This window comes from Pyrus communis, chromosome 2 (genome assembly GCF_963583255.1).
Source record: "Pyrus communis chromosome 2, drPyrComm1.1, whole genome shotgun sequence".
Taxonomy (NCBI): Eukaryota; Viridiplantae; Streptophyta; class Magnoliopsida; order Rosales; family Rosaceae; genus Pyrus; species Pyrus communis.
The window spans coordinates 1,953,594-1,965,945 of NC_084804.1; the positions used below are offsets into that span (position 1 = coordinate 1,953,594).

The 12,352-nt window shown below is 37.3% G+C and overlaps 2 protein-coding genes across 2 annotated transcripts; both read right to left on the minus strand.

Annotated features, from left to right (window-relative positions):
• Nucleotides 1–831: 831 nt before the first annotated feature.
• LOC137726672 (G-type lectin S-receptor-like serine/threonine-protein kinase SD1-1) lies at nt 832–2,481 on the minus strand. Its single transcript, XM_068465611.1, has 4 exons — nt 1,869–2,481; nt 1,552–1,745; nt 1,248–1,458; nt 832–1,135 (listed from the first exon to the last, which is right to left on the minus strand). The coding sequence occupies exons 1-4, from the start codon at nt 1,915–1,917 to the stop codon at nt 897–899; spliced, it is 693 nt and encodes a 230-aa protein (XP_068321712.1). The 5' UTR covers nt 1,918–2,481; the 3' UTR covers nt 832–896.
• A 2,414-nt stretch (nt 2,482–4,895) lies between these two features.
• LOC137726673 (G-type lectin S-receptor-like serine/threonine-protein kinase At1g11410) lies at nt 4,896–11,155 on the minus strand. Its single transcript, XM_068465612.1, has 7 exons — nt 9,700–11,155; nt 9,162–9,290; nt 8,859–9,046; nt 6,373–6,583; nt 5,923–6,154; nt 5,648–5,798; nt 4,896–5,566 (listed from the first exon to the last, which is right to left on the minus strand). The coding sequence occupies exons 1-7, from the start codon at nt 11,015–11,017 to the stop codon at nt 5,258–5,260; spliced, it is 2,538 nt and encodes an 845-aa protein (XP_068321713.1). The 5' UTR covers nt 11,018–11,155; the 3' UTR covers nt 4,896–5,257.
• Nucleotides 11,156–12,352: the final 1,197 nt, after the last annotated feature.

Here is a 12,352-nt window from a genome sequence, read left to right on the forward strand (position 1 = left end):
CCGAAATATTATCTTTACTTGGAGTCACTAAACTCTAATCCTACTTACATTCCATAACTATAGTGACCTATTAGCCGTTGGATTAAAGTATAATATCCAAAATACTCCTGCACACATAACAGGGCAATTTAGATACATCTCACAACTTCGTTGACAGGATACGATTCGCCCAGAGATGAATTGACAATTTCAAAGGCATTGCCTTGTCTACACAAGGAATCTCGATTTGAGTACAAATACTTGAGAAGTAACGCAAAATCTCTACAAGAGCTGGCAAAGTGCAAACTCAACGAGCTTCAATAACTGTTACTGTTACATCATTTACAGAAGAAGCTTCTTTAGACATTGAAGAATCCGGACCACTGTTTTTCAAGCTAAACGCTGCCTTTTCCGGATGTGGAAGAGTCGTTTCATTCCCCAACATGAACACAACATCTAGCATGGTTGGCCGGTCTGTTGGGTATTCTTGCACGCACAAGAGCCCAATCTGAATGCATCTCATAACTTCAGGAGTTGAATACGACTGGTTCAATGATGAATCAATTATGTCCAAGACTTTTCCTTCTGTCCACAAGCCCCATATCTGAAACAATTTTGAGCACAATGTTTAGATCATTGGACTACTCGAAAGTTCGATTCATCGTTTGAAAGATTATTTGTTTACTTACTATTCCAACTAGATTCAGAGATGAATTTTCAAATTGGAAGCTATTCTTCCTTCCACTAATGATCTCTAGTGTCAAGACTCTGAAGCTAAACACATCGGATTTTGTGGAATATAGCCCATCCATAGCATACTTCGGTGACATGTAACCACTGCAATCACACAATATGAGTATAAAAAAAATATTGGTTCTACTTGAATTTTTTTTTTTTCAAGGGAGACGAGACAATTACTAGGTGCCAACAACTTTGTTCGTGTTTGCTTCAGTTTGGTCATCCCCGAACATCCTTGCTATGCCAAAATCTGATATTTTTGGGTTCATTGAACCATCCAGTAAAATATTGCTCGCTTTCAAATCCCTGTGGATTATTTTTAGTCTCGAATCTTGATGAAGATATAAGACGCCTCGAGCAATCCCAATGATAATTTGAAATCTTTTTCTCCAATCTAACAACGAATTTCCGTTTTTATCTGAACACCACACATAAAAGCTTCTATTATCTACAAGTTTATGATTTCTTAATTTCAGGGTTAATGTCAGAAAACTTAAAGTATTTAATAGCAGTGTGTAAAGATGGCATACCAAAAATGCATAAGTCCAAGCTACGATTTGGCATGTATTCATAGATTAGCATCATCTCTTCTTTATGTATGTAGCAACCCAAAAGCCTCACAAGATTTCTATGCTGAAGCTTTGCAATAAGCATTACTTCGTTCTTGAATTCGTCTATGCCTTGTCCTGAATTTCTCGATAATCTTTCAACAGCTATTTCCTGTCCATCAGCTAGACATCCCTGAAATCATGGTGCAGACTCGAAAATCTTAATGACAACACAGATGCCGAAGCCACATAATGCAGAGATCTCAAAATGTTGAAGGGGAAGTACCTTATATACCATGCCGAAGCCGCCATGGCCAAGCATGTTAGCAGAAGAGAAGTTTTCTGTGGCTGCTACCACGGTGGTTAAATCGAAAAGAGGTAAATCTGTTTCTCCTCTGTGTTCATCAATCGGCAAATCTTCATATCTTCGTACACCAGAAGCAGTGGGATCATTCAGAAATTTGGGTTGTCCTCCTCTCCCTGTTTCAGTTCCATTGAAATTTCAGGCTATAAAAATTTCCAAGCCGAAAGAAAATGAAACTTGAGCCGAAATAAAGCTGCAAAACAAATTGAAGACGAAAGAAGGGGAAACTTAACGTATACCTTTCATGCTCCTTATCCTGAACCAATATAGAACTGCGAGGATGAGCATTGAGGCGACAGAATCACTACCAATATAATAGCCAATCGCCTTTTCCTAGAAAAATACCCTCCTCCTGACTTGTTTTTATACTGAGCTGAAAAAAGAAGAGAAAAGTATATGCACCAGTGCCATGAATGGTATGAAGTTGAAACATGTAGTTGAGGCCAGGAGCAAGAACACAAATAATTGGAAATTTAAAACATTAAAAATACCTGGAAGAATACAAGCTAGACACTTAAGGCCATTAGCCGCAACCTCACTTTTCTTTGAGGGCAGATAAATTTTCCCTAATCTTTTTAGAACTGGATGATAAACTGAAATCGATGGGACAATACAAAAATTGCAATACTTTCTATCCGGATTCTTTAAGTTTGACTTTGATTAAACAAGAGGAAATTCTCCCAGAAAGTTGTATTTTCTTTTCCTAAATTAGCACTCCCAAAGTAAATTAATTAACACTAAATTGATTAACCTTAGCAGATGTTAATGAGTGATCATTTACAATTAAGTGTTCCAACATATGTTCATCCCAAAAACAAGTCAACACAAAATGCCAACGCAAATTCCCCACCAATCATCATCTCGATCAAAATGCCCATCTTTTTAATTACTTAACTTACAACAACTCAATCCATCACCTCCCAAGAAGCAAACTTGATCAACACAGAAAAAAAGATTTCACCTTTATTCATTAAAGATCTTACATATTTACTTAATATAATGAAATAAACAAAACCCAGAAATCACAATATGGGAGGAAATAAAAACACCGATTAACCCAGGAAAGGTTTCATCTTTATTCATATACAAGTCAATGAAAAAAAACTCAGAAAGCATAAAATGGTAGCAACAAGAAACACCAAGTATCTTCCATTCTTGGCACTAAAACATGTTAATGAATCACTCAGCACCAACATGCAGAGAGAGAGACAGAGAGAGAGAGAGAGAGGGAGGGAGAGATCGAAGAGAGGAGAGAGAAACTTACACAATGTAGATTTTGGTGGCCATTGATGGAAGAGTCTCTCTTTCTCTCTGTTTCTTTTCTGTGCGTGCGATGGTGTTTGTGAGTGAATGAAGCTTTTGACAGGAGTGCACCAACCCGGGGCGGGGCGGGCCCGGGGGGGGGGGGACCCCTATTTATAACGCATCCTAAGCCTAAGCTTTGTGTGTCCAAAGACTTGGATTAATCCTTAATTTTATGTATATGGTATTGTTGATGCCATACTTAAATACTTATCTACCCCATAATATTCTTTGTATTCTCCAACATACACCTCGGAAATGATTTTTGTATATATTTTTTTTCTCCTTATATTCATATATATTTTATTTTGTCGCTTGATTTTTTTTTAATTTGCTCACTCCAAAGGTAAGAAATATACGAAAATGAGCATGGGAGAGAAAAAAAGGTGTAACGTACCACATGCTTGATTTTTTTTTATTCAATTTTTTTCTTATATTGTATTTCGAGTACCAAATATAGTATAAATAGATACCTAACACACTCATGTGGAAATACAATCCTTTTGTCACAATTTTGTAAAAACTTTTGTTACGTGCTAATATAACACATAACTGAGTCCAACAATTCTAATTAAAATAACAAGTAAAAAAAAAAAAAAAAGGCTCCTCGCTGTTTCTACTTTCACTCTAGCAACAATCCCGCGGATATTATTAAAAATTAAAAAGCTAATAAGGAATTCGTGCAACCTTAGTTTCAAGTGACAAATAGAGAAATTAAAAGCAAAAATAAGATGGTGCATGAAAGAGTAGTACTTTTGTTCGGAACGTATTCATAGATTATAGCATCTTTTCTTTGTCTTAAACACAGCAACCTAAAATCTTGACAGAGAGGGGTATTTTGATCATTTATATAGATGGCAAGGCCTCTATGATCTCTGTTAATGGCTAATATGGTTGTCCCCGTTTGAAACCCAAACGATGGTTTGCTCTGGAATTTTGTTATGCCAAACTCCAACATAGCAGTTTGAAGAACTTCTGGGGCTGAAGAACCCGATTGCGGAGATTTTCCGGCTAGAGACTAATACCCCGCCGTCTTATGGGTTGGTTTTGTGTAATTGTGTCTAGGGTAAAAATGCAAGATGGGAGAAGTACATGAAAGATAAAGCACTGACTTCATTAGCAGCCAGTAGAACTCATAGTTTTATTTACTTCATGAGAATTCTAAACTTGTTAATTAGTCAATGGATGATCTTAAAACGAAGCTGTTTGATTTTTCTAAACTAGTTGCACATGTCCATTTAGACATTGTTTATTGTTTCATTCCAATAATTTATGACTAGTTGATTTTTGTACATAGACACACGACCATTTATACACCGTTTATTGTTTCATTCTAATTAATAATTTATGGCTAGTTGAACTTCTTTTCAGAGAATTGATTTCTGTACGTAGACACATGACCATTTATACACCGTTTATTCTTTCATTCCAATAATTTATGGCTAGTACTTCTTTTCAGAGAATTAATTTATGTACGTAGACATGCACATTGCTCCATCTCCACCTTTTATATACACGCCTTATATTGACCGTAGACATGCACATTGCTCAATCACCTTCAGTACTTGTTGATTGATCTCCACTAGTACAATTCATCCTCAATAAAAATGCAGGCTGTTTTGGAAAACAACTGACGACATGGTTGACCGGTCAGTAGCATAGTCTTGAGCACACAAGAGGACAATTGTATGCATCGATCTCACAATTTCGTTTATGACATAATCTTTTATATCATTCATACATAATGTTTCATACAATTTGTATTCCCACAGCAACGCCTGGGCAACATTTCTAGTAACATCCAAAGGTCCAATGTGTTCCCAGCGTCCCGCTCGGCCTTGATTAATTAACCACGTCACTCAGAATAGGTCGGAGCACCTTTGTGGCCCGTCCTAGACTTTTTCTTTTGATTGCGGTTGACATGTGGCATAATTAGTGTCTGAGTAGGCTTGCTTCTAAAACCTTGTGTCATAAAGTTGTCAACCTTCCTACATGTCTTTGGCGGTCAAAAAGTACTTTTATGTAGCTAGCCTGGTCGGACTGATGATGAATGTAGCAAATAATTTATAGCTTGCATTTACAACAAGACATATGATGAGTATAGCAGATATAGAACTTAGATCCCCAATTATAGGGCATATATTTTATAACGTGTATTTACAACAAGACAAATGATGAGTGTTGCAAATTAATATAGAACTTAGGTCCCTAGTTATAAGGCAAATTATTGAGGGAAATCGGGGTATATCCTCTCTTCTTATCTCACTCATCATGTGATTCTCAATTGAATAATATAGTCTGTCCAATTATACGTCTAGTTCTCTCCTTAGCGACCTTCTGCTTCTGTATAGGTCATGTCATTTACAGAGTAAGCTCCATTAGTATTGGATGATGGGTCTCCACTAGTATGATAACCTCTGTTCAACAAAAATCCAGGTTGCTTTGGTGAAGGAATTGCTGCATCATTACCCAACATGGAAACCACTGCTGACATGAGTGGACGATCCTTCGCTTGCTCTTGCACGCACAAGAGGGCAATGTGAATACATCTTAGAACTTCGTTGACAGGGTATGATTCTTCCAGAGATGAATCAATGATTTCCAAGGCTCTATTTTCCTTCCACAAGTCCCAAACCTAAAAACCATTTACAAATTAATCATCAAGTTATAAAAGCAGACGAAGAGAAGTTTGGTAATGTCTTAATGTTATGCTTACATGTCCAACTAAATTTGAGTAAGGACTATCGTGGTAGTAGCCAATGTTCTTTCTGCCAGTAACAATTTCTAGTAGTAAAACGCCGAAGCTATATACGTCAGACTTTACTGAAAAAAGTCCTTCCATTGCGTACTCTGGTGACATATAACCGCTGAAGCAACAAAATAAAATTAATCCAGATATAACCGCTGAAGCAACAAAATAAAATTGATTAATTATCACAGCTTCTTTCTGTAACAAAAACAGGTGTACTTTCAATTTTGAATGAAACTTACTATGTCCCAACCACACGGTTTGTATTTGCTTCAATTTGTTCAGCTCCAAATATCCTAGCCATACCAAAATCTGAAATCTTGGGGTTCATAGCAGAATCCAACAGAACATTGCTGGCCTTTAGATCTCTATGGATGATTCTTAATCTCGAATCCTGATGAAGATATAAGATCCCTCTAGCAATCCCACAGATTATCTCAAAGCGTCTTGTCCAATCCAAGAGCGCCTCTTTTGCTTTGTAAGGGAAAAAAGTAAGCAAAGTAAATTAGATTGTATTCTTGCTTGTTTCAAGGTTTTTAACCGACAATTTTAGATACACAAGTGAAAAGAAAGGTGCTTGTAACTGAGTTGAGTTAAGAGTATTCAATCATGCACCTGAGGTCCTAAGCTCGATTTCCCCTCCACAATATTGCTTGTATAAAAAGAAGAACAAAAGTAAAAGAAAGACATACCGAAAATGAAAAAGTCAAGACTTTTGTTTGGCAAGTATTCATAGATCAGCATTTTCTCTTCATCTTGAACGCAGCAACCTATGATCCTCACAAGGTTCCTGTGTTGGAGCTTTGAAAGCAGCACAACTTCATTCTTAAACTCTCCAATTCCTTGGCCAGAATTCTTGGCTAGTCTTTTCACTGCTATCTCCTTTCCATTATCAAGCACACCCTGAATTATAATCCAAATTCAACTTATAGTGCACTCATCTTTCAAGAAAATAAACAACATATTCCTAGCTCTGTATATATCCTCCCCTTGAAATTGCATTTATACATTAACAAAGGAGTAAAACTCAATGCATATACATAAAAATGCTTTGACTACTTCAAGTGAATGAGATACGCGATTGAAATAACAAAAGATCACAGTATTTTGAATTATTACTTTAGTCTAAAGTAAAGTTTTCAATTGAACTGTTCAAATGAACAGTGTTTTCACCGGATTTCATTCCATTTACAACTCTGCCACTATTTTGTTGTTGACCAAATTGCCCACAATTTTGTCCAGAGGGTTTGAGACGCGCTCTCCTCTCACCTCTCTTCCTCTTTCTCTCCTACGCGTGCGTTCTCCTGTCATTTCTCATCCCTCCTCTCTCTCCTTCTCTACTGGAAAATCCACAATCTTTCATCTTCCTCTGCTCTTCTTTTCTCTCCGCTCCCCGTATCTCCCGATGTGAAGCCCACAAACCAAGTAGTGACGGTTGAAAGCCACAAACATGGCGGGCGCGAAATGGTGGTACATTGACGGTCGACAACCGCCTCCGTTGTCGATGAATTTGGCCGTCAGAAAGCGTCTTACGGTATGTTGAATTTCTTGCGTTTGATTGGGAGTTTATAAATTAGGGTTCTTGGGATGTGAGAGTCGATCTTCCTAGCGCTGGCGGCGACGGCCGGAAACAACATCGGAAAAATTCTGCAGATGAAGGGCACCGTCGTTCTTCCTTCTCTCTCCTTCAAGCTCAAGATAGGTACTGCCTCATTTTTTTTGTTTGCCCATTTTGTCCTTTTTGATTTTGTGATTGCGTTCGAATGGGGTTGAGTCGATGGTCTCAAATGACTCCTTGTCATCTTAGGCATCTTCTAGAACTATTGCATGTGAAATTTGCTTCAGATGGAGTTCTTCGTTTAAATTTCTTTTGATGTGATTCCATTTTATCTGAATAATCATTTAATTTATGAGATTTTTTATGTTATTTTATATGAATTTTAGTAAATTTTTCTGAGTTTTGTATAAATCGTCGATTAATATCTAGGTGGTTATTAATTTTATGTTTTTTTATTGAATTTGTTTTCAGAAACCTACAAGTAAAATATCTTTAATTAGTCGTCAGTTTTCATGTTTTGAACATCGTTTATACAAGCTATTATATCTCAATGTTCGACTTTTTTAACTTTGTCATACTCTCATGCATAGAGAAGAGAATTGTTTTGTTTACGTCTCACTAAAACTGATGTAATTAAACAGATTTAATAGTTACTTCATTCAATGAATAGCTCTTCAGTATCCATTTTGAAATCAGCATTGTTTACTTTCATATTGATTCACCATCACCTAACAAGATTTCTTTGGACCCAAAACAAATCATAATTAACAATTTGCTAATCTATTCACTAATCTGCTGCTTTAGTGTCATTAACTCTTTACATTGGGAAGCACCATACTGTTTCCAATCAATTAATTTGATAGGTGCTTAACAATTTCCTAGGGTGGGAAACACTTGCTTTTTTGTGTGTAGAAGATTTATACCATGCAACCATCACTTATACGTAAGTATTATGGCTTAACAATAGGTTTGTGAATAGATTTCCACATATATATAAGTAGTATGGCTTATCATATATAGATTTAAAACTTTCTACGTGTTTTATACAGTTTCAAAACCCGCAGCACCGTGTGGGATAATTGTGAAAAGTAGAAACAAGATAGTTCCCATCACTTATCGATTGTTGATTGGGTTTGAAATTTAATGAAATATATTTTTGAGTCAGCCTTTCCAGTCTTTATTGGACGGGTCTCTTGATTTTTGTTAACTGTAATGGTCTTCTAATCCTATTGTTTGCAAGTGTCAATAACCTGTGAGCTAAATGTTAGCTTAGCTTGTAAGCAATATGGTTTGGATATATATCCTTATGGAACACTACCTTGTATTTTTTCTGAAACGATTAACAAAGATTCACTTTTTTCTGTCTAAAATCTCTCTCTCTCTCTCTCTCTCTCTCTCTCTCTCTCTCTCTAAATCTTGCTCCCTCTCTCTTCTTGATTCTCTTTCTTTCTCTGCAAGATTTATTCATTATGTTCTTCTGTTTAAACTACAAGGGTGAGTAGAGGAAAAAAATAATAAAATAATTGATTTGGAGCGCAGATGGCTAAAAAATAAATCTTAAAAATGTCTATTCCAAGTTTGATTTATGACTTGAGACATTATTTGAGGGCAACTACGTACCTTATAAACAGAGCCGAAACCACCTGTTCCAAGCTGGTTGTTGGAAGCGAAATTATTTGTGGCCTTAACTATGGTACTTAGTTCAAAGAATGGTAATTCAGAGTTTATTCCACTTTCATCAATATTTGTTGTAGCAGAAGAATCTTCCCAGGAGGTTGATGCTAAAAATTTATCCTGACTTCTCTTACCTGTGATAAAAGTACATAAACAGATAATATTGTGTTCTTAAATAATTAAAACCAATATCCAGTTACATAATTGTGAATGATTAGAGGGCAACCTAGTAAAAGGAAATTTGTTTACCTTTTCTCTTCCTCTTTACCAACCAACATGCAAGGGAAAACACGAGGAAGAACAATAGACCACATGCTACTGAAACTTCCAGCTTCCTCTTCTTGCCAAAAGAACTGTTTGACTTCTTTGCGTATTGAGCTGCAGATATACATACGAGCATTTATTTCCATCTTTAAAAATCCTTGTAAAAATTCGGGAAAAATCCTTGTAAAAAGCTCCAATGAACATAAGAACTAAATTTTTAGTATAATTTATAGAAATTTCTGAATTTTTTATAAAAAAATTAGTACTCCAACATAGTCATCTTACACTCTTGACGAAACAATTTCACTTTTATTATTTGGCAAGAGACCAGTGCCAAATGATTTTTTTAGAATGATAACAAACATGCAACTACCCAACTAAATAATAATTCCTCAAAATTTTTAATGAAATAAAGAAAGAATTTTTTTTTTTTTTTTTTTTTTAAATGGAACCTGGGTGTTGTAAGGGGAATTATTGATTAGTAAAAGAGAAGAAAGAAGATAAATTGATAATGGAAATATACCTGAAACATTTGCATGAACTCGCACGTATAAATCTTGACCCGTATCCAAATAAGTCCTTGTGTCCATCAAGTCCCCATGCCATGTTATACAGCCACTCCCTCCCTCCCTTTCATCTGCATTTGCGTATGCCGTGCAAGAACAATTTCTCAGGCATTCTTCTTTACATGCTTCCCGACTCATACTCATGTTCACACGTGCCGTAGAAGTGTTCGGCACCTTCAGACGTTCCAACTTCACGAACCCTTCCCCGTTTTGGCAAACGGATGAACCTTTTTGCCTCACGCACCCGCCTGACCAATTTCTCAAATACCACTCATGTTGCAACTTGGGTTCGAATCCAGGTAAGCAATTGCACTCAAATTTATCCGCAAATTTTGGGTATGGGTCACAAATGCTATTCGGACCACACTTCCCGTAAAAATCACACTGCCCATCCGGCGCGGACCAATGCTTGGCCCATTTATGCACTTCATCTTGCCATGCGGACCGTTCAATGTTTCCTGATTCATCGATGACCATCTTTACGACGATTGATTCATAAACAGTACTATACATGATGGATACCTCATCTTGATCGTTCACAAAAGTAACGTTGAAGAAGATCCTATTTTCCATTTGAGGCACCCCGGACCATCTTTCACCGATCCAAGGTCCAGTCCGCCACAATGGAGTCTGACCCATGTATAAGAACCCCTGTGGACTCTCACTCGGCTCTATCCGGTACGAACAGTTGCCCATTCCTGGATCATCTTGGGACTTCCAAGATGTGAGGAACCGGTTCAACCCGGACCGCCTGTCCAGCCCAATTTTCATAGAAGGAAGCACCGTATCTGTGGGATAATCAAAACCTTGCCACACGTTTTCACCATTAATTTCAACAACAAGATTTCCCTTATCCGAAAGCTTGGCTATCACGGAATTGTTTGGAGAAGAGACGGTGAGATTAGCGGACCAGATAGGGTTATTTTGGTCCTCCCCATAAATAACAAGGCCACCATGATCTCCATGAATGGCTAGAAGTCCAGTTCCAGCAGTAGGAACCATGGGGTTTTCTCTGTTTGCAATCCAGACAATGGTTTTGATTGGAATTTTGTTGTACCAAACTCCGATGTAACGGTTACGAGAATTGCCTGGCTTAAAAAACCCTAGTGCAAAGATTTTAGTGGGGGAGAGAAGAACGTCGTCCTCTCTTAGGGGTTGCTTTGGTGTAATGGCGTCTAGGGTAACCGAAATGGAAGAGGGAAGAATCACAAGGAAGATGAGCAATACAGTACTGGCAAAAAAGAATTCAGTAGAATTCATTGTTAGCTTTCTCATGGAGGAGTTTAAGTGCTAAAATGGCTGCTTCTTTTGACATGCAGAAACAAAAAGCCGGAAAGGTTGGATTTTCTTTTTCTTTGATTGACTTTCAGTAACGCTAATTTAAGGGCATACGCTCGACTTCCAGTCGTTGATGCAACGTGAACTTACACGCGACTTCCAGGCAAACATGTGGACGAGGCATAACAATTCCCTCAAACTGATCCTAGCTAGAAAGCTCCACTTCATCAATTCTGACCACACCAGTTGTATTCAGTAGATTGATAAGACAAATTGGCTCCGAATGGGGCCGAGTACGACCCATAGTGGCTAGGGAGAGAGATGTTCACGCTGTTGAAGAATGCAAATATATATGTCGGAAAATTGATAAATGAATTACAATATATAATGAATGATTTTACCTTTCATTTTTGTCATAAAATTCAACACCACGTAATGTGCTAGTAGATGGTAAAATATGCTACGTGTTATTAGTATGGACACAATGGTAAAAGCGATCCGTAATAAAATAAAATAAAGGTAAACCAATTTGACGAGTCTTGGAATTTATTTATTGGAGTTTTAATCAAACACTTAATGTATTGTTTACTTTAACGAAAATTGATATTTTTACTCTAAAATGTCACTCCTGATACTATTTACATACAATACTTTTTTGTCATTTTTGTTAAAAGTCAAAGTTTTCAAGTCATTTTCATTAATTTTTCTTGGGTAAAGTACAAAAAACTACCTCAACTATGAGTCGAACGACACTTTCATACCTCATCTTTTAAAATTGACAATTTCATACCTCATCTTACGAATTTGTGACAATGTCATACCTTCCGTCAGTTTGTCTGTCATCTATTCCGTTAAGTAGTGACGTGGCTTTAAAAAAAAAATTAAATTAAATAATTAATTAAATATTAAAAACTAAAATTATAAAATCATTTAACTTTTTTTTTACATGGGGACCCACCCCTTATCCCCCTCACCTTTCTTCCCTCCTCCAGTTTTCCCCCACCCCAAACCCAGATCCCATCCCTACTTCACTCTCCCTCGCCGTGCCTAGAACCACCATCCCTCCCCCATCTCTCTCCCTTTTCTCCCTTTCACATTGCAACAACAACCTCGTCGGCTCTGCCATTGTCCGCAAGCTCCAAGCCCTAAACTTCACAAACCTCGTCCTCTGCACCCACGCCAAGAGCTTTTCGTCTCCGAGAATCTGACTGATTCGGTCGTCGACATGCGCCTCAGCGAGCTCGCCCTCCGCACCCATAGTTCCGCCAGTAAGTCTATGTCTTCCGACGAGGAGTACCTCTAGTTATCCCAAGCCTTTAGTGATTTATCCGC